General features: G+C 38.0%; 1 protein-coding gene across 1 annotated transcript in view; it reads right to left on the minus strand.

Moving 5' to 3' along the window:
- LOC149845328 (transcription factor GTE6-like) overlaps positions 1-24,017 on the minus strand; it is a 46,394-nt gene extending 22,377 nt beyond the window's left edge. Inside the window, exons 1-4 of the mRNA XM_089995696.1 lie at positions 23,846-24,017; positions 11,821-12,022; positions 1,545-1,751; positions 1,302-1,379 (exon numbers count right to left, since the gene is read on the minus strand). Coding sequence (XP_089851822.1) covers positions 1,302-1,379; positions 1,545-1,751; positions 11,821-11,976 — 441 coding nt within the window. The 5' untranslated portion in view covers positions 11,977-12,022; positions 23,846-24,017. The remainder of the gene's footprint in view (positions 1-1,301; positions 1,380-1,544; positions 1,752-11,820; positions 12,023-23,845) is intronic.
- Between the last annotated feature and the right edge of the window lie 3,714 nt (positions 24,018-27,731).

The following is a 27,731-nucleotide window of genomic DNA, read 5'->3' on the forward strand; positions in this document are numbered from 1 at the left end:
TTCAAATTACTGTGAGATTCCCATTTCCACTACCACAATGGTGTATTCCATCGCTCCCCGTTCCTGTAAAGTAGTCAATACTTGAGCCACGGAAGATGCTTTTTTACCAATAGCTATATAAACACATATTACATTTTGACCTTTTTGAATGAGAATAGTATTTGTAGCTACTGCTATTTTATCGGTCTGTCTGCTTGTTACGCCCTTCTTCATCTGTGGATGCCTAGGTATCCACCGTAAGCCTTTCCTCGTTTGAACCTTGTCGTAAATGTTAAGGCTATGCCATTCAAGAGGTTGGGTATTGTTTTGTTCTATTTAGTCATGTTTTACTCACATGATGATTCCATTCCAATCTCTTTCCTCTTTTACTTTTTTATTGTTATTGTTTTTTACGAGATTGGCCTCCTATGACAAGGATCTCAGAATAATGAAGAATAGATATCCCCCTCTATCGTTAGAGTTTTCTGAAAGTTAACTATCTCGGTTTCGTCTAGAAATTTATATAGAATCTTTAAAAAAGTCTTTCTTCAATAAGAAAAAAGGACTTACTCACCTTGGGATCTGATACTACACCATTGCAGTTTGAACCATTGATTTATGTAATTGGAAGTAACCAAATAGATTTACGACAAAACCTAGAAATCGATCACTGATCCAATTTGAGTACCTCTACGAGATAGACCTCAATAGAAAATTGAAGAGTAATGGCAGCAGGTGATTGAGTTTAGTGGTTCCTCATATAAAATTATTGATTCTAGAGATATAGTAATATGGAGAAGATAAAATTGTTTGAAGCACAGATAGAACCGGAAGCACCCCTTATTTCAAAGAGAGGATGGATTATTCACATTTCATTTGATGGTCAAGAGGCGAACTGAAAGCTAAGCAGTGGTAATTCTAAAGATCCCCCAGGGGAAAAAATAGAGATGTCTCCTAAGTTACCCGTAATATGTGGAATGAAAGTATCAACATAATTTCATAGTCATTCGGTCTGAGTGCTACATGAAGAACATAAGCCAAATGCCACTTGAACCCAGAGTTAGCTGGTTCTCTCCGAAATGGACATCTAGCACTGTTTTGGTGCGGGCTGTGAGAGCGGTACCAACAGCTATGATATTATAGGTTTTAGGAAGATATGCATCTGAGAATAAATTTAATGTGCACCCGGTCATATTGTTAACATGGATAAGATGGGTACGTAAACAAAAAATTCTCTTCAAGCAACATCTAGAGTCAAAATATAATAAAAAAGACTAACTAAAGATGCTATGTGAATTAGTACACAAAAAAGGAAAGTTTACCTTATAGTAATCATGTAGGCCAAGGCCCTCAACATCCACAGGATCCATGAATGGCCACGCCCACTTGTGTTGCATAATCTGAAAAGTAACAGAACAGTTTGCTTTTAATAAATAAAAAAATAATATGAACAGAGGAGTTTAAAGCAGGGATGTGATTTTAAACTACGTCAGATAGATACAGTTCTTTTTACCAAATCATCTCGATAATTTGAACTAACAGAGAAACTGTTCATGTTATGTTACCTGGCGAAATATTGTACCAAACTGGCGAATGAGTTCTTGCATTCGCTTTGCAGATGCAATCTCTCGTTGAGCCGCTTCTTGCCTCTTAAGGTTTGCAGTTGCTTTATCCCTTTCCTTGTCCTTCATTGAGCTACCTTTAGAGTTATTTGATTTCTTCTTGTTAAAAGATGAATAGAACTGAGCAACTTCATTTACTCTTTGTTCTATCTGCATATCATTAACAATATGGGTCAAATTATTAATAGTACAGCCCAGCTATCCTGCTGATTTTTAAGCAGTTATTGTCTTTCCATTGAATGTGCTCCAACAACCATTCAGAATTACCCATATCTAGAATAATAAAAAACTTCTCATGTACTTTATAATCCATTACCAACAAGTTCCAATAATACATATCAAATATCTATCAATTCCAAAATATCCTCAAAATTATTTGCCAAGAATGATGTTAATTAAGCATTTGAAGTTATTCAAACTGATAAACTATCCAAAAAAAACAGATGAAAAGGAAATAAAAATGATAGCATTGATACGCATAAGAATAAAGATTAACAGGCCTGCAAAGAAGATTTTCATCATTTCTTATAACTGGGTAGTTAAAAACCACTAATAGCTAGAAATTTCAAGGTCTAACTAGCTATGCACGCTTATCTCAGATGGATGTTTCTTTGTTCAAGCATTACATGAAACATGTAATAAAAAACACAGATGTTAGGACCGGTGAATTGAAAACTAGCAACAGGAAGCTTCTGATTGATTTCAGCATTAGGTAATCTTTGGCATCGCCTAATCTTTTTCAGACAACTGTTTAATACTTTAATATTCACCTTTATGACAAGTTTCTGCTTTTCTTTCAAAACAATGTAATGTTTTTTATCTCATTGTCTTTATCATGTTTTAAACTTCTACTAATAAAAAAAGTATCGTTGGCTGCTTGTGTGAGACTAACAATGCTCATATTCAACAAAGATTCCTAAAAGAGGCCTTTTCTGCTAATGGTATAGTAAGACAGATCTCATAAAAGAACGTAAAAAAAGTATCGCTGGCTGCTTGTGTGAGACTAACAATGCTCATATTCAACAAAGATTCCTAAAAGAGGCCTTTTCTGCTAATGGTGTAGTAAGACAGAGATCTCATAAAAGAACTATCTTCAAGCCTTCCAAGGGCTTTAACCTTGCTAGCTAAACTGAAAGTAATTGAATATAATATTGTATTTGCTAGACAAGACTTCAAATAAATCAAATTTCTTTCTTCACAGGGTAGTGATCGGTGCAGAACCTGACAGCAGCAAGCTCGCTGAATGTCTGCTTGGACATGTCTTTTTAAAGATATACATGTCTAAAATTCTGAGAAACCAAATGGAGTCATTGACACATCTGAAGCAGTTTCTGATGGTTAAATACCTCGATCATTGAATAAAGAGTCTCAATGGTCCAATATTTTGATTTCAAGGTGTTCTCCCGTGTCATCTGGTAACCTGGAAAAATTATCTTAAAGTGAAAACTTTCACATATCCAACTTGTGTGCAATGCACTGCATATTCTTAGGTATTTTTTGTTAGAACATCAGTTTCCTCCTGGGCTGATCTGCAAAAGAGGGAAAAGTGAGAAGAAAAAGATAGAAAGAAGATGAGACGCTGAGTCGTTTTTACTGCACACAGGCTCACGACTTTTCAATTCATTATCGTGGCCTGGTTTAATGTATTTAAGCATTAGGTATTAGGTTACAACTTAACAAGTTACAATATTACATATGTGCCCCACTAAACACGTCAATAGGATTTCCTAGCTTGGGTCTGGGTCAGACCCAAACTGGATCCAGACCCAAATTGGGTCCAGCGCTATACGACACTTAATACTCTCCCTCAAGTTGGACAACTTGTTCTTCAAGAACCAAAATCTGTTTTTTGTCAAACCCTTTGTAAACAAATCCGCCACCTGGTCTTCGGTAGGAATGAAATGAGGTTCAATCTCTTTGTCTTCAACCTTCTGTCGAATGAAATGTTGATCTATCTCAATGTGCTTTGTCTTACTGTGGAAAATAGGATTAAAGGATATGTTAATGGCACTTTGATTGTCACACAATAAAATAGACTTGGAAATATGTTCCTCCAATTCATTCAACAAATGCCTTGTCCAAGTAACTTCAGCAGTTGCAGCCCATTGATCGATATTCAGCCTCAGTACTTTATCTAGCTACTGCTTTTTGTTTTCTACTGCTCCAGGATACTAGGTTTTCCCCAAGAAAGATGCAATATCCAGAAACTGACCTTCTTTCATCAGGATCTCTTGTCCAGTCCGCATCACTGTAGACCATGACATCATGCATGCTTCCTCTTTTCCAACTTTTCTGATACACCAACCCATCTCCAATAGTACCTTTTAAGTATCTCAACACCCTCTTGACTGCATCCATATGCCCTGTTCGTGGCTCATGCATGAACTGCGACACTTGATTGACAGAATAAACAATGTCAGGGCGAGTAAAGGTAAGATATTGAGTCATGCCAACTACACTTCGATATCTTGTAGGATCCGGGTACAAATCTTCATCCTGTGAACTGAGCTTTTGATGTAAGACACTCGGTGTAGATAAAGGCTTGCAGGCTTGCATACCAAATTTTTTTAATAAATCTAGAGTGTATTTATGTTGTGTCAAGGTCTGGTAACCATCCTTCCTGTCTACCTCGACCCCAAGGAAATAACGCAAATCTTCCAAATCTTTCATCTTAAACCTTTGACTTAATAGTCATTTTATTTCTTCAATGTGATTCATGGAATTCCCTGTAACTATAATATCATCAACGTATATCAACAAGGTGGTTATGCCTTTATCCCTATGTCACATGGGTGCGGGTGCGGCAATATATATATATATATATATATATATATATATATATATATATATATAGAAGGGGTTCCCCCGGCACGGGTCCTCTCTCTCGTACAAGTGAGTGTAGAGCATGCAGTAGCCGGCCCGAGGCCATCGCAGCCCCGTTCACATGTACGTCCAAATATTTAGCAGCGGTTGTAAATTTACTGTTATTTGATGGGGCGTGTGGGCTTCACTGAAAACAGTTCTCCCCGCGCAGCTTCGGCCCCCGTTTTCAAACATGCCCTAAAAGTCTACAATTTTAGCAGGATTCAGATTCAGACCCGAATCGAGTTGGGTAGGGTAACATCTCCGAACAAAACCAAACTTGAACCGACACTTGTACACCAAGTAAAAGAAAGTGGATCAGGCGAATCCTCTAGATGAATGTTATCAGTATCGGGCCAACGATTCAGGTGAATCTGCCGATACCAACCCTTAATTGAATAGCTCTGAATAGGTTAAAAAACAATTAAAAAATATTTCATGTCAATCAAAACATGACATGTGTTAAAACCATTAAAAAATATTAAGAATTAATTTTAGCGTTTTTTATATTTATTCAAAAATAGCCGATTCAGGCTAGTATCGTAATCGCATCTATTTTCTGCTGACACCGACAACATTGCTCTAGATGCCGTCAATCTAGATTAATCTGAAAATTGAACGGCTGAAAAACATTTCGTGGGGCTCATCTGTGGTTGATTCTTGGACCAAGCTGCATATCCCAAAATGTTTCATTGTTTGTTCATGAAAGAGACGAAACTTTCCATAATCCAGCCTTAGTGATGTAACATTACCAAAACGTGTGGTTCCAGTTGTCCCATCAACGGACGCGTGGCATCAGTTCATTGGGCTGACTACCTTTCAATGTACGCTAGGCCCAGAGCACCTTTTAGGCATTGTCGTTCATCTTCTTCTTTCTATAGTAATAGTATAATACCCTGCAACCTATGGATCTTTACCCTCCTCAAGTGCAGAAATAAGACTGGCTGAACTCTCTCTCAGAACCCTTCATCTTCTTCATCTACTTCTCTTATGGAACAGGAAATCAGAGTATTCCTGAGCTTTAGAGGAAAGGACACACGAAGGGGTTTTGCAGGACACCTCTATGAGGCTTTCGTACAGAAAGGCGTTCATCCGTTCATTGATGATGAGAGACTGGAGATCGGAGAGGAGATAGGAGACAACCTTTGGAAGGCGATTGAGGGGTCTGCAGTCTGCATACCCATCTTGTCCAGAAACTATGCCAAATCAAAATGGTGCCTCAAGGAGGTGGCCAAGATGGTTGAGACCAATAAGATGCTCATTCCCATCTTCTACGATGTCAATCCTTCAGATGTACGAAAACAGAAGGGTCCCTTTGAGGCAGCATTTAATCAACATGAGCAATGCATTGAAGAGAAGACGGTAAAAGAATGGAGGGAGGCGTTGAGGCAAGTCAGTGAAATTAAAGGGTTCGATCTTCGGATTGCCACAGATGCGTCTCTCTCTCTCTCTCTCAAATTTCAATTTGTCCAAAGGCACAGTATTTTTGCATTCTTTTATATATCATTAGTTTAACAAAAGTGCTAACTTTACCTGTAACCAAGTTTATTGAGGCCAACCCCCCTTCACTCCCTCAGGCTCAAAATTCCAGCCATTTATATTCGAAGTGCCAGGCCTGAAAATGGCCCAAAATGATCTTTTCTAAAAAAATTGGTTTCGTCTGAAGATTTTCCAACCAGCCACCACCTAAAAAAATGTCACGGCCTGAACGTCTTTGTTGATGATGGTACCAGAACAACCATTTTTTACATTCTGCAGCCCATTTCCAAGGGCAAATTTTTAAAAAAAAAAAATCCAAAAATAGACCAAAATGACCCTGGGTACGTTGACCGCACCCAGGGATGGGTTGACCGCACCGGGTGCCGCACCCGCTCCCGCACCCTCGTCGATGCGGGTGCGACACCTGTCTGGCCGAATCCCTGTGACATAGCTTTATCCTTGAAGATGAATAAGGAGTGGTCTAAGAGAGATCTACAGAACCCATGCCTCTGTATTTCTAAGGAGAAACTCTCAAACCACGAGCGTGAGGCCTGCTTCAAACCATATATGGCTCTTTTTAGTCTGCATACATATGTGCTCGGGTCTCCCTCAGCATATCCTGGAAGTTGTTTCATGTAAACTTCTTCCTTCAAGTCTCCATGAAGAAACGCATTTTTGACATCTAACTGACTCAATGTCCATCCATGTTTGACAGCTAAAGACAATATAATTCTTATTGTCCCCATTTTGACCACGGGACTGAAAATCTCATCATAATCGTGACCATATTTCTGTGTAAACCCCTTTGCAACAAGTCTTGTTTTGTATCGTTCTATAGTGTCATCGGGTCTGTATTTGATTTTATAAACCCACTTGGAATCAACAACATTTATGTTAGGAGGTCTGGCAACAATTTCCCATGTCTAACATTCATGAAGCGCTTCCACTTCTTCATTCATGGCCTCAATCCATTTGTTTGATTTCACATGATGAAACCCTATGGGTTCATCATGCTTATCAACCTGAGACAGAAAAAGTTGAAGATCCATAGAAAAATGATTGTAGCTGAGCCATCTGTCAATAGGATGTCTGATTCTATTCAAACTCCTCAGGTTTCCAACAGGCATATAAGTATCTGATCCAATGTGAGGAGCAGAGGGAGTAACATACACATACCCTTGTCTGCCCCTTCTTCAGTGTGTGAAGCTCCACCGACCTGATCACCAGATTAAGGTAAGCATGCTTGGCCTGAGTCAATATTATTTTGGTCAGCCGAGTTTGTTTCTTGAGTACACTGAGGTGAGCAATCACCATAAGTATCTGCAAATAATTTTGTATTCATCCATGGATGATAAACTTCTTCTTTGGGAATCCTTTGACAAGTATTAAATGATACATCTCCAAGATTATTCTCGTCAAACACAACATTCCTGGAAATCTTAATACGCTTAGTCATGGGGTCATAGCACCGATAACCTTTATAATCATCAGCATATCCCACAAATCTACACTTGGAAGCCTTTGGTTGGAATTTGTTCCTGAGAGAATCATCAATATAAACATAACAAATGCATCCAAACACAAGCAGAGCATTATAATCGGGTTGAATGCCGAAAAGAGAACAGAATGGTGAACTATTTTGCAAAACTATCATAGGCAGACGATTTATAATATAGACAGTTGAATGGAATGCTTTTGTCCACAGACTAACGGGAAGATTACTGCCGTGCATCATGCTCACGGCCGTTTCAACAATATGCCTATGCTTTCTCTCAGTGACCCTATTTTGTTGTGGCGTATGTGGACAAGACACTCTACGCTTTATTCTATTACTTTGGAGAAAATCAATAAAATCCTTTGATGTATACTCACCACCTCCATCACAATGAAAATGCAAAATATTGGTAGAGAAATGGTTTCGAACAAAGGCATGAAAGTTGTGAAATATGGAAAAGGTTTCAGACTTATGCTTCATAAAGAATATCCAAGTATAACGAGAGTAGTTGTCAATAAAGATGAAATAATATCTTCTGTCGGAAGAAGAGCATACGGGCGCAGGACCCCAAACATCTGAATAAACAATTTCAAAGGATCTTGAAGCTCTTTTATTTATAGAATCAAAAGGAAGTACATGACTCTTACGCATCTGACAACTGGGACACTTTTTATTACTGATCTCAAGAGCTAAGCTTAATTTAGGAATTAATTTGCTTGATACAAGTTTCTCAAGAAAAGAATAACTGCAATGACCAAGACGATCATGCCAAAGACTTGGCTTATTACATTTGGAAAGACTAAAAACAGACTCAGGACCTAACTTAGATAACTCAAACTGAAAAGACTTAGACTTCAATAAGGGCTTCAAGACGGGACTGGTACGCGCAAATGGATCTTTCTTGAAGATGTACATATTTCCTTTTCGCTCCCCTTCAGCGAATGTCTCCCTCGTTTGAAGATCCTTGACATACATAGAAGAGGGAGTGAATTCAACATAAGAATGTGTATCATCAACAAGTTTAGACACAGAGATGATGTTCTTTTTTATGTTAGGAGCATGAACAACATTTGACAAATTGAGAGATGATTTTGACAGAGGAATGATTGCATTACCAATGTGAGAAATGTGATGGTGAGATCCATCTCCAGTAACAATACTATTTTTACCAAAGTAAGAAACCGAGTTCGAGAGCTTACCAACATCGCCTGTAACATGGGTCGCTGCTCCTGAATCAACATACCATGATCCTTGATCATTCTGTTTCAAGTGTAACCCAGACAGTGCGGCCAGCAAAAGTTGTTTCACCTCCCCATCAGACTTGGTAACATTATCTTCCTTCTTGCTCTCAGTGTTTTGCAATTTGCCTTTATTTTGAGAATTAAACCATCAATTTGCCTTAATATGTCCCTTTTTATTGCACATGTAACATGTCGGGACAACTCTTTGAATTTGGTTCTTCGCATTAGAGTTGAACGACATATTGGGTATGGGAAGCAAACCTGGACTTGCAAATCTACCACGACCTCTTCCTCCTCTGAAGCCATTTCCTCCACGATCACAACCAAAGGAGAACCCAGTGGCTAAGACATCTTGGGAGTCAGATTGAGCACCAGAATCTTCAGTGATGCCTTTCAATGACATTTCGTATTGTAGAAGTTTTGCTTGAAGGTCTTCAAATGCGGGAAGCACGGGCAAGCACAATAATGATGTCACCAATACATGATAATTTGGGGCTAAACCATTCAATGTCTAATGCACTTTATCCTTGTCTGGCACTTCACATCCAATAATGGCTAATTGATCTGTAATAGTCTTCATCTTATTCAAGTAATCCATGATAGATAGACCACCTTTCTTAAGAAGCTGGAATTCTAGCTTGAGGAATAAAACTCTTGCTTTAGATATCTGAGAGTATGTCTGTGTCAACCTGTTCCAAAATTCCATCGTTGTGCAGTCGTCGGGGATAGCAACTAGTACTTCCTGAGACAAGGTAGACGTGATGTAGGCAATTAATGCCTGATCTTTTCTCATCCAAGAGACATAATCCGGGTTGCGAACAAGGTGAGTAGATGCAGCCTCATGAGCGTATGTTTTCTCCTTTGTAATGAACTTTGGTGGGACTGGAATTGATCCATCCAGATGACCAAAGAGATCTTGGCTCCTGATGAAAGGAACTATTTGCCTCTTCCAAGTCAGGAAATTGGAGCTATTTAATTTTTCAGAAACGAATTGACTAAGTTTGATGACAAACCAGACTCTGATGGAAAAGAATACGTGGTTACGAGACACGAGAATATAAAATGGAAAGCACTCTAAGAAAAAAGCAATCAAATGACTACTTAAAACTCGAGATAATGTGACGGTTTAAAATCAGTCCAGAAGAGAACTCGCTATAACAAAACTCGGATCTGCCTTTTTTTTATATTAGATCACGAGAATACTCAAATTATCGACTTAATATGTATGAATCAAGTCAAAGCACAATTAATCAACGTTGTGCATATTCAAGTTATCGGATCACGCGAACAAGTGTCAGATCACGATGATTAACTGAGTTTTCAGATTAATCAACGATGAATATTCAGATAAAGGAATGAGAAAACAGATCCAACAGAAAGAAAAGAAAAGAAAGCATGAGCGACGATTCAAGAGATGTTGATTGATCGTATTTTCAGATTAATCAGCAATAAAGGAATGAGAAAACAAATTTTAGAGAAGTAAGAAGAAGAAATCGTGTTTTCAGATGAAGCAAGAAAGAGGAAATCACGAGTTTCAAGATAGGGTTTCAGATGAAAACACGAAGGTGCTTTCAAGAAAAGAAAATCTGGATGAGAAGAAGAGATCGTTAGTTTGAGAGAAAATACGATAACACAGATCGTGGAAGAGAGAAAGTTTCCTGGCCGAAATTAGATGATCTCTAAGGTCATACCTTTTGGAATCAATACCGAGCCCTAGGTCCAACCACGCTCTGATACCATGTTAGAACATCAGTTTCCTCCTGGGCTGATCTGCAAAAGAGGGAAAAGTGAGAAGAAAAAGATAGAAAGAAGATGAGATGCTGAGTCGTTTTTACTGCACACAGGCTCACGACTTTTTCAATTCATTATCGTGGCCTGGTTTAATGTATTTAAGCATTATGTATTAGGTTACAACTTAACAAGTTACAATATTACATATGTGCCCCAGTAAACACGTCAATAGGATTTCCCAGCTTGGGTCTGGGTCAGACCCAAACTGGGTCCAGCACTATACGACACTTAATAAACTTTTCACCTCAAAATATTAAATTCAGGTGAGAATAGAGATGATGTCCTTATGACCATTTTCTAGGAATCCAGTGGGTTGACATGGTGACATGCCTGAGTCAACCCAAATCACCATTCTACAGGGATAGGATAGACGGTAAACCCAACCAATACATACCTGGCTTCATATTTCCCTTTCTAGGTTTTAGTTATACATGGTTGATGTTATATACATGAGCTGTAAAGGTAAAGATTGGATTTTATATGCTGTATTTGTTCGTCAACTCTCACGTTAAGCTAAGACCAATGTTGTTTTTACAGCTATGAAATTGTGTAGTTAAGCAATAATAGTATCATGCATTTACAGCAAAGTTCCGTTGGATATTAGTTGATTGTGGAAATAGATATTTCTTCTATGATGGTTGCTAGTTGACTACGGATGTCTAGACACTAGTTTAGTTGGCCATGAATACTATGAATCGTCATTTTTTTGGATATTTATATTCTACTAAACCATTACATGTTACTTATTTGCTATTTTTTTTTCCTTTTTTTGATGTCATAGACTTCTGCATTTGTGTGCACCAAGTCTGAAATGAGTCCAAACAAGTCAACTCATTAGTCATTAGGCTTACAGACCATGTTTTGAAAACTAAAACATCTCTACATTCGAAGGTAACAAAGTACCTGTGAAGACAGGAACAAGCCAGATTACAATTTACTAAAGCTTTGCTTCATAATAAGCTTATTTATTAACATCAAACCTTACTGACAAATCCAGGATAAGAAAAGTTTTTATTGCCAGAAGATAATGCAAAGAATGATGATGCTGAAGTAGGCAGGCTACAGAAAGGCAGTAAGAATGCTTTCGCCTAAACAAATTTCCTTCACTACAGAGAAGTCATATACATGAATAAAAAAGCTTGCCAAACAAAACATGAACGAGTTCCACTGTCAGAAATCTCAATGTGGAAGTAAACTTGAGCCTGAGACATCAATGAAGAACTTATATTTACTCCAAGTAACCCTAAAGCCAAATGCATGACGAGTAATTTACAAAGTTCTTATCTACAGCTAGTAAATCCTGTGAAAGGTATAAAACCCAGAACAGAAACAACAGATCCAAAGTGATTACCTCATCAACCTTGACAGCCATTTCATCCACCTGTTGCCTAAGCATCTCCTCTTCACTAGTGACCTGCTGCTCACCTTCTGCCTTCTCCATCACTGCATATGCTTCATCAGTTGGATTAGCCAATGCAGATACATTGCGCTGAACAGATTCTTCCATGAATGAATCGAGCCCTTCAGTTATTGATTTGCTTAAAAGAGCTATACTGCAGGAATAAGAAGAATATGAACCACATGTAGATGGAGAAAATAATACTAATATATCATATGCTTCAGAAATAAGAAGAATATGAACCACATGTAGCTGGAGAAAAAAATATTAATATATCATATACTTCAGAAATGGATCACTTACATAGGTCATGATAACCGATATGAAGTAAAAATGTCATCATATAGTGCAAAAGTAGGTTCCTTATAATTTTGCACCAACGTATCCAGAAAAGTTTGTAAATATTCTAATTACAGTTTTGACACAGAATTAGTGGCTTGAGAGATTAACCTATATCACCATGAACAAGAGAGAGAATATCATTTCTTTCATAAAACATCAGCAAATTATTCTGTAAAGATCTCTAAGAGACTAATAATTAAAAAAATGAGATAAATGAAATTGGTTGGGTGTTAGACTTTAAAGCATAAGCACTCAATTAGACAAGATACAGGCTCTTATACAAAAACTCGTGATTTTTCTCCTAGTTGACCCCTACAAGGAGGTAATTCATACAAATGCCAGATTGCCAGTTAAAGTCTGCTGCATAGCATATAAAGGTTGACATAGCCGGTCCCAATGGCAAAGACCTCATAAATAACCACCTCCAAAATGGAGATGAAGTTTCATAAAAAAATGCAGTGTGGGGAGAAAAGAGGAATCATGCCTTGCACATCAAGCATGTTCCATACGATTTCGTTTTTTGTGCATTATTCATGTTACAATGCATAGCAAAATGGTGCAGCTCCAAACTACAAACCGAATCATCATCATTGTTTTCTCAAGTTTACCACACATTTTATAGCATGTGATCTCACAAGTCGCTACCTTATCATGACTATTGTGGAACCCATCATGATGGTAATCTGAATTTGCAAGTGATTTCTGGAAGAATGGCCATCTAAGATTACCAACTCCCAGCTACAAACTAGACCACATTGTTTCTTTCTTAGTTCGTACCTACCACTCTTCTGATGATGTCACCGTGTAAAGTTCCACACTTTAGCACAACTATTAGAACCTCATTCTCATGCTCGTCTTTCATTAAAAATTGTTACACAACTATCAGATAAAAAAACAAAGGAATGACAAATAATATCGATTTTCAAACCACCAACAGAAGGAAAATTATACTCAAATGCATAGTGACAAATGCTTAAACAGGCAATTTCTTGGTTATGAATATCTCGTGAGATTTTCAAAAGAAAAAATATTTTTTTGTGCTTTTTATAGGCAAAATCTCTGAAAAATAAAAGAAAAAACAAAAAATTTAAGAAAAAAAATCAAATGAAAACAAACTGGTTACATAATTAAATTTTTAATGCAAAACAAAAAATCTATTTGCAATTCCAATAATCATATCTAGGAAGTATCAAATATCAAACATCAAATAACAACCATCAAGTATCCGTTGGATCCTGGTATGGATCCAGTGTGACCAAATGGGTCTCACATGGAATCCAATAACCCACTTAGTGGGCCACTGAGATATACACCACCATGATCATGGTGGGGCCCAGTCTACATTGGATTCTCAGCATGTTTGGGAATCCAATGGGATAGTTAGGCTGGATAACGGCTACCCAGGGATGGTTAAATTCTCCAGCCCCCTGCCTCTGCAGGACAATCCTAAGAGGATCAAGGATCCTCCCTGATGCAAGTCGTTAATCAATCCTCAATCCTCTTCTCCTCAAATCTTCCCTTGCACACACTTCGATTCTAAAACCTACAGTAGTGGTGCCTGACAATGGTAGCAGCCACAAAGAGGCTACTGTGGAAGGGAGCCCAACATCTGAAAGGCTCGTCCACCGAACAATGGTGACCTGCAGATAGACATTGATGTCGGTGAAGCAGCAGAAGAAAAAAATTTGTTTCTTTAAAACCCCTGATCACTATCGACATCATCAATACTGAAAGAGATCCCCTACCATAGAGTGCCTGCCAGAGCCAAAGGTAGATCCAATCGAAATGGCATCGCTACTGGACCTCAATCATACTTGCGGCCCGCCGGATTGACATGCCAGAAGTGCAACCACCAAGGAAGGAGAAGAACCCTGCAGAGGAGGCCAAGGAGGAGGATTACAGGGTCAGCTACCATACGAGGATCTTGAAACCCTGAACTTTCACATGATGGGGTTGCAGATGACAAGCGAGCGACCGAAATCTGACTCGCATCACAGGTAGATGAGGCCGGAAGAGGCTTCGACGGAGATGGCAGAGTAGATTCCAGCTTCATCGGGATGTTATGGCAGAATCAGTGGTGGTGGCCACGGAGATCCCCACTGGATGCTCGCTGGAAATCTCTGGCCGGAAGATGGTAGAGAACCCCTTTTTTTCGTGGGGTGGTTGAACGGCCAAGCAGTTGTCAGATCTTCCGGTGAAGGCGGCGACGAGGACAAGACCCCTCCAAGAGACCGATGGTTGCCAGATATTTTGGCAGAGGTGGCGGCGAAGGCGACGATCGTCGCCCTTGTTCCCTCCTTTTTTTTACTTTGGTTTTCCCCTTTTCTTAAAAAGGGGAAACCCTAAGCTAAGTCCCCTTTTTACGAAAAGGGTAACCAAAAAAAAACTTTTAAGGAACCGGTCCAGTTTAAGGAACCGATTCAGTCCCTTTGTTTTTCAAAACAGAGGCTCTGTTTTTGGATTTTTCAGAAAAAGGCATGTCTTTTCGTTAATTCTTGAGGCAAGATCGTATTTTCTAGTTTGTTCAGAACAATCTTAAATTTTTCAAAAATTACAAAAGACCACTTAAAGTTTTTTGTATAACTCAAAGATATTATGTTTTTAATGTTCTGTTTTTTTTATTTTACTCAAAACTATTTCTAATTTTTCTGTTTTTACAGAAAAGTGCTTCTGGTTAGCGGAATACCTCCCAGAGCATCATCCTTACAGGTTTGGATCCAGTTGGTACAGGTATTTTTATAAAAGACCTCGTTGGATCCAGTAAAACTTTTGAATCATGAAATTCTTTGAGTTATTGCATTGTTCTTATGCTTCACATTATGATTCATGTTTTGGATCTGGCATCGATCCAATTTTGTGGGTCCTAATTTATATGGATCTGGATATGATATGACTTAGTATAGATCCAGTTTAATTAGTTTTGGATCCAAACATTGTTATTAGATCTTATTGAACTTGAAAGGATCTAGATTGATCCAGATTGGATCCAATTGAGTGATACCCGGATACGGGATGTGGATCTAGTTTGATCCAGTTTTGTTATGGATCCGAATAAATATATATGGGATATGGATCCAGAATTGATCCAGAGACAAATCTAAATAGATATACATATACTATATGGATCTAGATTTGATCCAAGTTTATGTTGAATCTGGATAGTATTAAGCCAGATATTTGGATCTAATAATGATATACATTTTTATATGGATTTGGGATTTACACGGTTAGATCCAGATAAGTGAAATACTGGATGTGTAATATGGATCCATTGGCATTTGAAATATATGTTTTTGGATATGGATTTAGATTATAGTCAAATCCTGTAAGATCTATGGTTTTATTTAAACTTGTATGGAGATCCATTTTAATATGGATCATGTTGGACTTGATAGATAACATCTCAAGACGGACTTGGATATGGAATCCTTCAAATGCAATAAAATTAGATATATATATGTGGATCCGGTAATGAATTTGAACTTAAATGTTCAAACTTGTGATTTGATTAAAGCCTGGTAATTGGCTTATCATATTTGGCATATCCAAATACTATAATGGATCTGGTGCATATCCAAATTGGATATGGGTATGGGATTTATGACTTACTTCATGATGAAAAATAACCTAGTTTGCGAATAACCTCATGATATGGATATATCATGAAGGAAAAATCCAACTAGTCATGCCACATGATGTCATAGCTTAATGCACATATTGCTTAAATGCAATGCATTGGAAAATTGAGAGTGAAATTATAATTTTTGCACATGCATGTGAGGATATTTATCTGTAATAATGATAATAATGTTTCCTATAGATGAAATACTAAATGATGTTGATCTATTTGGATCCGAATACACTGATCTGAAATGATCAGGTAGTGATCAACATATGTGTTAATGCACATGGAAAGTGAGAGTATTTGTTATGTTTGGCAAATCATGAATTTATGAATTTTCATAGTACTCCACTAGAGTGCATACCTATGGTAAGGTCACGGAAGAGCAAAAGAACCCCATGACTATGTAAGACCCACATTATGATGTATTTGTGGACTGCATGACTGAATATGCAATGAATGGTGAATACTTGAAAGTTATGACATGATGGAAAAATAACCTAGTTTGTGAATAACCTCATCATAGGAATATATCATGAAGGAAAACTTCAACTAGCGTATGTAAACATCATAATGTCATGAGTGCATACATAATGCACTGGTTATGATAAAATATGGGTCTTCGTCCCATATGGTCAAGTGGGAGATGTTGGATCCTGCTATGGATCCAGTGTGACCAAATGGGTCTCACATGAAATCCAATGGCCCACTTAGTGGGCCATTGAAATATACACCACCAGGATCATGGTGGGGCCCAGTCTACATTGGATTCCAAGCATGTTTGGGAATCCAATGGGACAGATAGGCTGGATAACGGCTACCCAGAGAAGGTTAAATTCTTCAGCCCCCTGCCTCTGCAGGACAATCCTAAGAGGATCAAGGATCCCCCTGATGCAGGTCGTTAATCAATCCTCAATCCTCTTCTCCTCAAATCTTCCCCTGCACACACTCTGATTCTAAAACCTACAATATCAAGCATCAAACATCAAATGTGTAGGAATGCCAAGTTTAGAAACCATAATCAACTACCAATGTTTCATTAAGAAAGAAAACTGAATATAAATGTCCAAGAATGTCTCATTGAGAACAAATAAAGCACTAGAACCATTTTCTCTTTTTAAGACTAAGAAGCCCAAAAATCAAATATTCAGCAAGTGAACACCTTTCTAAAACAACCAAACAGAAAAAATGGAACGCAAATTCACAATCCAAGAATCGAAGCACAGACAAGGTTACATTATGTGACCTCCCCAAACATATAAAGGCACCAACGTTTATGTCAGGAAAAACTACCAGAGAGAAACCTTGTTTTGTATCCATATCACCCCGTAGGTGAACCCCTTCAAATGGTAGTTCTTGAGATGTCTCGCCCCATTACAGCTCTTTTAACAATTTTCAAAGGAGAGGTGAGAATCATCATCTGTGTGACTATTGGTATACCAAATTGTACAAATTCTCCAATGTAATGATCATCATAAGATTGAAGGAAAAAAGGGGGAAAACCATAGCCCACCAACTCAACACGGAAACACTAAACAAATCATCAGTAAACAAATCATCCAGTCCAAGTGAGAAAGAAGAAGGGATGCGCAGAGGGTACAGATCTGGTGCACCAGATCTTAATATACCAGACGAAGAAGAAGGTGGGTCGACTTTAGTGATTCACGTGAAACAGAAGATTCACGTGAAACAAGTTTTCCCCGCTTTTTTTGGCACACGGGATTTACGTGAACAAAAGGATTCACGTGAACTCCTCACAGGTGAATTTAGGGATTCACGTGAGACGTGAATCCACCAGAAAAGAACTAGAGAAGAAATGAGAGATGAAGAAGAAACAAAACTGAAAAAGACAAGAGATGAAGGAATCCTCAAACCTCTGGTCGGACGCACCTTTTGAAAGCCTCTTCAACCCCTAGATGGATCTCGGCTTTAATACCATGTTAGAATCCTCTGTAGAACCTGTATTGAGAGAAAGAGAGAAGAATAATATATTTATATGTTTTGGTATACAAAATGGATCTGGGTTTGGTATAATATCCAGACCCAGAATACAATGTACACTAGAACCCATATGGACCCGGGTCGGGTATATGATACAACTTTTTCAGAACTCACAAAAAGGTGTCTATTGAAGACACTACAAGCATGACCCTTGAAAGGGTATAAATGAAAGAACACTCAAAAAATAAATAATATTTTATTCATACACAAAATGCTTAAGAAGCGTTGATTCATAAGAGAGGGGAAGCACCCCTATTTATACACATATGAGAAGAGGAGGAGGAGGGGACTCCATAGTCCAACGACTCCCTATCTAGTCAAGTCTTAACTAAGACTTGACTAGTTTATTCAAACTAGTTCTATTTGAACCAGATAATAAAACAGAAAAATAAAGAAAAGAAAAATACAAAAATATATATATAATAATATAATATAAGAGAAATATATTATACAATAAAAGAAAAATACAAATTGTACAAATTCTCCAATGTAATGATCATCATAAGATTGAAGGAAAAAAGGGGGAAAACCACAGCCCACCAACTCAACACGGAAACACTAAACAAATCATTAGTAACTTTCTAACCCCTCCCCCCACCCCAAAAAAAAAGGAAACCAGAAGAAAAAGCAAAGGGGCAGATAGAGAGTCACCGATGCTGATCACCGGAGGCTGGACACGACATCAGGAAAATTGTGGCCTTCACGCACCACTGCGTCCTTGGCTCCTCGCTAGGTATGCACTTCAGAGAGGAGAGATTAAAATTAGAGCTCAATTCGATTCGGCTGAGGCTTAATAGGGATTTTGTTGAAAAAAAAAGGTTTTCGTAAATTGGTCATTTCCTTATAGTGATTTTGGAAAAGTCCCTACCTTTAACATTTTGCAAATCGGTACAGTCTTTCTCACCGTTTTTACGAATTAGTCTTGTCCATGGTTAGCTGGTTACAAAAATGCCCCTCATCCAATAGTTGTTTAGTTTACTAACCTTTTGCAAATTAGTCTATACCATATTTGTATTTTGCAAATTGGTCCTTTTGTATGGGCAATATTGTCAATCTCCTGGCCACTGTCAGAGAATCTAACGATTGTTAACTTCAGACTGATGTGCAACCTGGAGGGTGTTGTGTGTTCTCCCCCGAAGACGCACGGTTTGCCACAGTGCATGTTCGGGGTCCAAAGGAGCGCCACATATATAAGCACGTAGACTCGTATTCTCGTGTGTGTCGGCATCACTTAGCATTGGAGTTCGATGTGGTTGCAAAGACTTAAGTACCCTTTCTTGCTATTATCGTCATGAAATGACGGTTTGAGAAAATAACAAAAATGTTCTCTATTCAAAAAAAGGAAAACGATGATTCGAGAAAAAGACAAAAATGTCATCCGTCCATAAAATCAAGGATGATGTTAACTCTTCAAAGTCCAAACAGCAAAATGAACCCGAAGCGTTCTCTCTTTCTTTTCCGTTTGAACTTTCCATCATCATCTTCTTCTTCTTCCTTCTCCGTGAAACATTGTAAAACCCTCTCTCTCTGTAGAGAAGAAATTAAGGGAGGCAAAGAGCCGACGATCCAATGGCGATCATCGTCCTCTTCCTACTAGCAAAGGCCAAAATGTTGCCCTCATCCAGCGGACAACCAATTGTGGTGGCCCCCTCCTCTGCCTTTGAGGGACACCTATAACGAAATCTTCCTCCAATACACCTACAACGGAGTCTTTCAAAGTACAATCCATCTACCCCTACGTCGACAATACTTTTGATCAGGGCTATGCCTTCCAGGCCACCCTGACGCTGCTCAACACGGGCGTTCGCACCCTCAAGTCTTGGTGGGCATTCATCAGGTTCTGGCACCGCGAGGTCCTCATCTCGACCTCCAGCGTCGTGCTCTCCGACAAGACCCACCTCCCTTCCAACATCGGGAATGGCATGTTCCTCTTCGGCTTCCTCGTCACGGACCTCGCGTTAAAATAAATGGCAAATTGCTATGCCATTTTCGTAAATCGCTAAATCGAGTAGCGATTTACGAAAATCGCATAGCAAAAAAAAATGGAAAATCGCTAAATCGAGCAATGATTTACGAAAATCGCGTAGCAAAAAAATTGAAAATTGCTACGCGATGTTCGTAAATCGCTAAATCGCGTTGCAAAAAAAAAGGTAAATCACAACAATTTTCGTAAATCGTGTAGCAAAAAAAAGAAATTTTGTCCTTTTCTAGAATCTTCATTTCATAACACCAATGGCGAGAATGGGTATTACGAAAACCGCAAGCAAGAAACAATCAAAGGAAACAATAAACAAGAACGATCAAACAAAACACAATGACACAGATTTTCGTGGAAAACCCTCCCCTCAAATCTGAGAGGGAGTAAAAAACCATGGCCGCCCAGAAGAAAAACTTTATTGTTCTTTTTCGACAGTTACAAGAGGAAAAGAAAAGAAAGAATTTATACAAGGCCCAAAAAAAAAATTCTTCGGGGGCACTGCCCGTAGAGACCCCACCAGGGGCGGCCCTCCTTGGACCCCCCGCCCGTTGAACGTGCAGCGGGACCAAAATCGGGTGGATCCCCCGGACTCCCCTCCTATAAGGGCAAAAACTCTGAATCCGACTCCACAACTCATCGAGTTGAACCATACTACAAACAGTGTGCAGGTCAGTTGGTGCTTGATGGAGTAGTGTAGGATCGTTTGCTGGATGTGCACAAAGGCAGAAAGAGAAGGGAGAGAGAGAGAGGGTTGATGTTCATGGCCTTCTTCAGGGGGGATTCCTTTCTCGAATAATCCTGCATTGGAGAGACTGTATCTTAAATAACCATCTCTAGGGTACTTGTAATGCACTGAAATTATAACCCAACTTTTTTTGAGGAAATTTTATTATTATTATTATTATTATTATTATTATTATTATTATTATTATTATTACAGCGAAAACAAGAAATACTATAGGGTTTAGCATTCAGACGCATTACAGGAGTGACCAAGCAATAACATTGATTTTATTCCAAATAAATACCGACATCAAAGTTTCCAACTAACAATAATTTTAATAGATTAAAATTTAATATTAGATTGTCTCAGGAACACAATAAATCAACATCTTGATTTGATGCCTCATCCTGCAGTCGCTCGTAAATGCTATTATTCACCTGAAAATAGTAAAATTATAGGAATTAGACTATAACAGTCTAAGTAGGAAATCTGTAATTTTTAATGCCGGTATATCATGAATCTAGTGATGTGATGTGGGTGTCATGTGAAATTTTCAGTATATACAGAGGCATGTAAGGCAGACTATGCAACTATAATGATAGTCATATATCTAGGCAAGTAAGCAGATTATGCAACAACTGTAATTAATCAAGTAAAGCATATTATGCAGCAACAACAATATCAGTAATATGCATAACTTTCATGTAACAGTCACAATATGAATTCAATTATCTCATATCTACACATTTCAAGATTTTTTTTCATCACAAGCTCAGAATATAAAGCATGTTGAAGGAATATGAAAATGTCTCTCTAGTAACTCCACTCACTATGATTCCAAATTGTTCTAAATAGTGATTATTTTATCTTATCCCACGGGTACACACGGGCTGAGTCAACCATCATAGAAGAGAACGTTCGAGGGTATATTATTCAAGGGTGTTTTATTAACCTGAACATTCTAACTGAGACTGAAAATCCTAAGGAAGCAGTCAGTGACCGAGAGAATCTCCCAAAGGCCAAAACCAAACAGGATGCATCACTAACTTTTGCAGAAGAACAAAGAGTTACCACCTAGGACACATTGGTAACCTGGGTCCTCCCAACTCCGAGGACTGGGGACCAATGTGCCGCTTTTGCTCAAAACCAAAACACATGTCCCCGGAGTTTCGTACCACCTACCCTCTCCAAGGTAAGCCCAAAAACTAAGTGGGTTAATCTTTTCATTTAATTAATTTTCCCAAAGTACAGGAGCATTTCCCCAACTTCCTTCTACTACCATAGCAGTAGAATTTTCAACCTTAGTCATTTTACCAAGGTGTATAAAACAATCTCAATCCTTTGTTATATTGATTGCATAAACACACTCAAAGTGCTCTGGTGCCTTTAAACCAGTCAATCACCAATGTCCTGGTACCTTTAAACCAGTCGGGTAACAATCTTATATTCTCATTTTCATGTGAAGTCTCATTATAAACTTGAGGAGCCCCCTGTGGACCCATCATGCATCAGGCTTGGCCAATTATGTGTCAGCACCAATCATGACCTCTATTTACTCATTGAGGCACAAAAGTGTTCTCGAGTCATCACCATAGTTTACTTATAGTTTACTTGAAATACAAGTTTGATTTGATTTTAATTTGATAGGAACATAATTACTTAGTTTAATAGTTACTAAGTATGAATGATACCAGCAACCTTAAGATAAATTTCATTACCAACATTCAGAGATAATGGTGCATATATCAGCAACTTACATAACATGACGTTCATATATAGGCAATTTACATATACGCCCATCATTCTATCAATAAGGCTTAAAACCCAATGTTTCCCAAATGTGTAGCATCACATATTTCCCACTATAAATAGAATGCCCAAACAATATCAAGGTGTTGAGGCTGAATAACCCATGTTTGGTTAGTTACACTCATTTACCAGCCCTAACCCAGCAATCATGTGCATACTCATGGAAAAGTATATTTGCATTACAGCAAATGCAATGCCAATGTAAAGAAGCATTGACATAGATCCGTGTGTCCAATGGTATACCAGCATCTTTGTCTTGCTTGAACGATGAAGTAGCATTCGGGCACCACACAACAACCAGGCAATTAAAAGCCAATATAACAGCATGATACTTGAAAAATGCATGGCACATTATTTAATTTTAGGCACTCTGAATGCAAATTTGTTAACAAATGTGCTCTAAGTGCCCTTTCCAAACAAGCACTACTAATGATTTCTCTTCTGGCATTTTTTTCCACAAAACATGAAATGTAAACTCTTATCAGAAACATTAACTAATCAATTAATAAAAATAGAAACGCTGGAAGAAACACGAGTAGATTGCCTCGATGGGCTAGCTGTTGGGTAAGCATAAGAAGCATGAAATAAGCTTGAGCATCTTGAACTGTGATTGGTATCTTACCTTCAATTAACGTAAGAATTATACGGAGGTAACCTTTCTTTTCTTTTCTTTTCTTTTCTTTTCTTTTTTCTTTCTTCTCTTTCAGGATGATAATGACACTTCCAAATTCAAACACACCAATCTATGTTTGACGAACCTAAAAGTACCTACCAACTCATCCATTTACTAGACATATGAGGAAACATGCTACAAGTATTATCTCATTAGATAACCTTGCTGATAACACCAAACCAATGATATACAACTAAGAAGATTTCACAGAATGATATCATGAGATTGAAGGGACTACCCAATTTCTGAACCATAAACCTTAAAGAATATACACGAAAATTCGTCAAAATATTCAGGACCAATAATATATATGAATTCAGTATTTGCGAAACCAATCCCATGTGTTAACAACCTTGCATTCATTTACCGAAGAAAAAGAATATACAGGTGCCGTTTACATCTACAGTAGCATAGCCCTATACTTGATGTAATCACCGAAACAAAACCATAGGAAATCGGCCAACCCCCTTTTATTTAACACCATTAAAAAATCCAAAACAAGAACCCTTCCCCCAAATCTTGACAGCGATCGGAACCCAAGATACAAAATAAAACCCCCAATTAGCCGATTTAGGTTTTAGATAGAGGGTTGATAGGAAACCCCAAATCTTGACAGCGATCGGAACCCAAGATACAAAATAAAACCCCAAATCGGATGGTGCCGCTACCAGAACCTCCCCCCCCCCCAACTTACCGGCTTGAGCTTTCCGGCAGCCAAGAGTCCCAACCGGTGTTTAGGACATGCGAAAACCCGGTTCCCTTCCCTTGACAGAACCAATCACACACCGATGTCAGTCGATACCTACAAAAAGAGACACAGAATCCTACCTCTTTCCGGCGTGAGGACAACGCAGGAGGTGGCCGGCGACTAGAAATGGCTGGCGAAGGTGATGGCCGGCGAGTTGGGATGGCGGCAGTAGACCTGCAGGTGGTCGAAAACCCTCCGATGTTGGTGACTCCACCGGCGTGCGCAGGAACCACGGAGAGGGATGAGCGTCGAAGAGAGTATGAGAGCAGAGTGAAGGGTGAAACTCCCCTCCACCCCCTTTTTAACGATTCGAGACCCTTCCCCCCCCCCCCCCCCCCTCCGAGAAAGGCGGAAAGAGTCGGTTACGGCCTCCGTAACCTCTCCCCCCTTCTTGAGTTTGGAAAGAACATGCGGCCGGGTCCGAAACCCATGACCTGCGATGCCGGATCCACCATAGCGTGGATCCGGGTCGACCGTGAATCGTCGGATCCACAGTTGGATCCATTTGGGTCCAACTATGGATTTGACCCATCCAACACGATTTTAATTATTCTTTTTTTATAACAAATAATATTAGTTACTTATTTATTTATAATTATTATTATATATATACTTTAATACCCATTTGTAGGTTTCTTATGGATCCGGGTAATAGATCCTGGGCCCAATATGTATAAAATCACTCAAATTTTACGGGTATTACAGTACTTAAGTCTTTACAACCACTCATTTTCTAGAATTGTCGTTTTATGGCACCAATGGAGGAAAGGGTACTTAAGTCTTTGCAACCACACCGGACTTTGACGCTAACTGATGCTGACAAACATGGAGATACGAGCCGCACGTGCTTACATATGTGGCGCTCATTGGGACCCCGAACACGCACTATAGCAAACAGTGCATCTTGGGGGGGGGGGGCATATAACCTGCTTTGGGAAAAATAACATAATGCAAAACTATTTTGTAAATTGTTTTTTTCTCTCTTTTAAAGGCAAGTTGGGGTTAGGCAAACCCCACCAATTTTGCATCATACCAATGGGATTTGAATTTGCAACGTCCCAACACAACCCCCCCCCACCACCAGTTGGTTGGGAGAATCATTCTCATCAACTCGGTATCATCTTCTTATCTTATTTATTGGATGCCAGTTTTCAAACTCTAGTACAAGATCATTGATAAATTAGAGACGTTGGTTGGAAACTTTCTATGGGACGGTTCTTCTACTTCCCATCACTCTCATTCGATGGTGTGTGATATCGTTTGGTATCCACTAAAGGAGGGAACATGGGTATAAAACACATTGGTGGTGACATGAACATAGCCCTTTTTTCTAAAATGGTTTATGCGGCTGTTTCTAAACACGAGAATCCTTGGACCCACCTAGTGGCTGTCAAGTACCAAAGAAAGTCTTGTTGGACTTTGGATCAGATCCAACTTGATCTAACCCATATTGACACAAGCACATAAAGACAAGGTTTTCAGTTTCGGTTATAGGGCACTTGTGAAAATGTGAAGAAATCGCATAACTATCTATGTATGGAAACCTCACACTACTATAATGTCTCTCAAAAATCTAATCTTTTTTAAAACTTTCTCAAACCCCAAATTTTGAGAAAAATTTAAAACTTTTTATTTATATAAGCAATTTACATGATTCTCAAAAGTAATATACCAACAAGTTCATCTATGGCCATATTTCTACTGTTCCAAGTAATAAACGGGCCACCTGAGCACGAGTGTATATTAGCCTCCCAGTATCAGATCTAGTACAGAATCATCCATATACACAACTTGATTGAGACTATTACTCTAAGGGTTTCTCGCATGTAAAAAAATATGAAAGACAAAACATATGACGATTTAAGATAATTGAGGAGTCACGTAAAGATTTAAAGTTCTAAATCATATGCAATAACATAACTGAAATGAAAAGACAAAATTTAAAAATGTTCTCATTCTAAAATATTATAATTCTTTAAATGTAAGGATTTAGACAAGAAATAAAATTTACACAAGTTTTTTTAACCATCTCAAACTTTTGTCTGATCTCTCTAGGAATCGTAGTAAGTAAGAGTGGAACCTTCAGACGGGCAGCAACCCGTGCTTCGCTTTAATCATCTACGAGGTCATCTGTAATATTGTATGGCATCAACCACATGCCCGTAGGAATCCAAAACTAAACTTGAAGAATGCAATTCAAGTTTAAATGATACAATCAAGTGTAATTTCCATCATTTTAGAAATGAGAGTCGAGGGAATCCACATCATAATAAGAACACGATATTCAATCACATAAACCATCATTCATTTTATGGCATTCATAATTACATCACTTACATACATGAAAACTAAAAATCTTTCTCATTTTAATTCATGGCTTTCAATTTCAAAACCATTCATATACATGATAATCATTTGCATAAATGTATGAAACTAACAATTCATAGCATACTACAAAATAGAATAGAAATGCAATATATCATGAAATGTCATCATTCACTTTCTTTATGCTCAAAAGAAACATGTTCATGTCCAACTTATGACTAAGGCATGCATTATTTTAATTATAAATTCCACATGTCATTATCTCATAATATTTATGCACTTTGCATTCAAATAAAATAATGGAACAAGTCTTATCTCGACCATTCATGTGTGTCATACACACAAGCACCTCACGTGCATCAACCAAGCTCTTAGCTTGTATCAACAGATCAGATCACATGACCAAACATAAACATGTCTTTTTCATTCACATATAACAAATTCATATGCAATAATCACGTAAAACCTTAAAAGTCTATATATTCACAATATATGATTATGCATATGAAAGCAGTTACCCTAAAAATTTAATTAATTGTTTCTTTTATTTATTCAAACTCATCTAGTATAATAGAGGGGATAGACATCCAGAAATAATCATATGAGTATTCATTATTCTATGTATTTTTTATTGCCTTCATATGACTTGGTTTTTTCCCAAGTGATTCAACCCTACAATGCAGTGGTTGGAAGAACGGACCCGTGGTCGGCAGAATGGACCCGTGGTCTCAGGTCTTGGCCTACGCCAACCCAAAATACAAGCAAAAAATTGGGCTTGCATCCCTAACTCTAATTTTAAAAAAACATATCAAGCATTTAAAGGTAAAAACATGATATATTATTCATCAATCGTCAAGTGATAGACAAAGGAACAACATCCCATGAGTCATTCACTTCAACCATTCAAACATAAAGCATTTTATCACTTAATATTCTATTCAACCTTAACTCACATAATAAAACATAATTTATATGCCTTTAAGTCATACAAGTCATTGCATATATATATATACATATATACGTACATATATATATGCATTTAAGACATTCAAATCATTGCATCATTTTCATATGCATTCATAATTCTTATAAACAATAAGTCAAATCGCATTTGACCATTCTAGCATGAAACACATGCACATACCTTATAAATAATTTAGTTAGATATTCATGATGCACATCAATTATGATACATAGATGTGATATATTCACTCAGACAATCATAATGTAATCATTTGCAATAAAACTATGTAAGTGTGATGTATCATTCACCTAATAAGTCAAAACTAATCATTTGTAGGCGTGATGTGTCATTCACCTATACGCTAACATAAGCGTCACAATTATAACCTCATATCAAGATCTAAAATCAATAAGAATCTAATTCTAACATCTGAATTCAGTATATAATCATGCTACAACAAAAAAGCTTAATCTATATATTCATAACAGGCTATCTCAATCAACTTAAAAACTCATCACAATTCATCATAATATTTTATTTAATCATATAAATGTTCAGAAGATCTATGCCAGATCGCCTTATTTGAGAAATATACAACCTCAAAAGGAGTTACCATCCTAGATGGAAGATTTGATTGGTCTTGGACAATGCACTTTCTCACAAGAATATACCGTCTT

This window comes from Nuphar pumila, chromosome 2 (assembly GCF_984573655.1).
Source record: "Nuphar pumila chromosome 2, dmNupPumi1.hap1.1, whole genome shotgun sequence".
In the NCBI taxonomy this organism is placed as follows: Eukaryota; Viridiplantae; Streptophyta; class Magnoliopsida; order Nymphaeales; family Nymphaeaceae; genus Nuphar; species Nuphar pumila.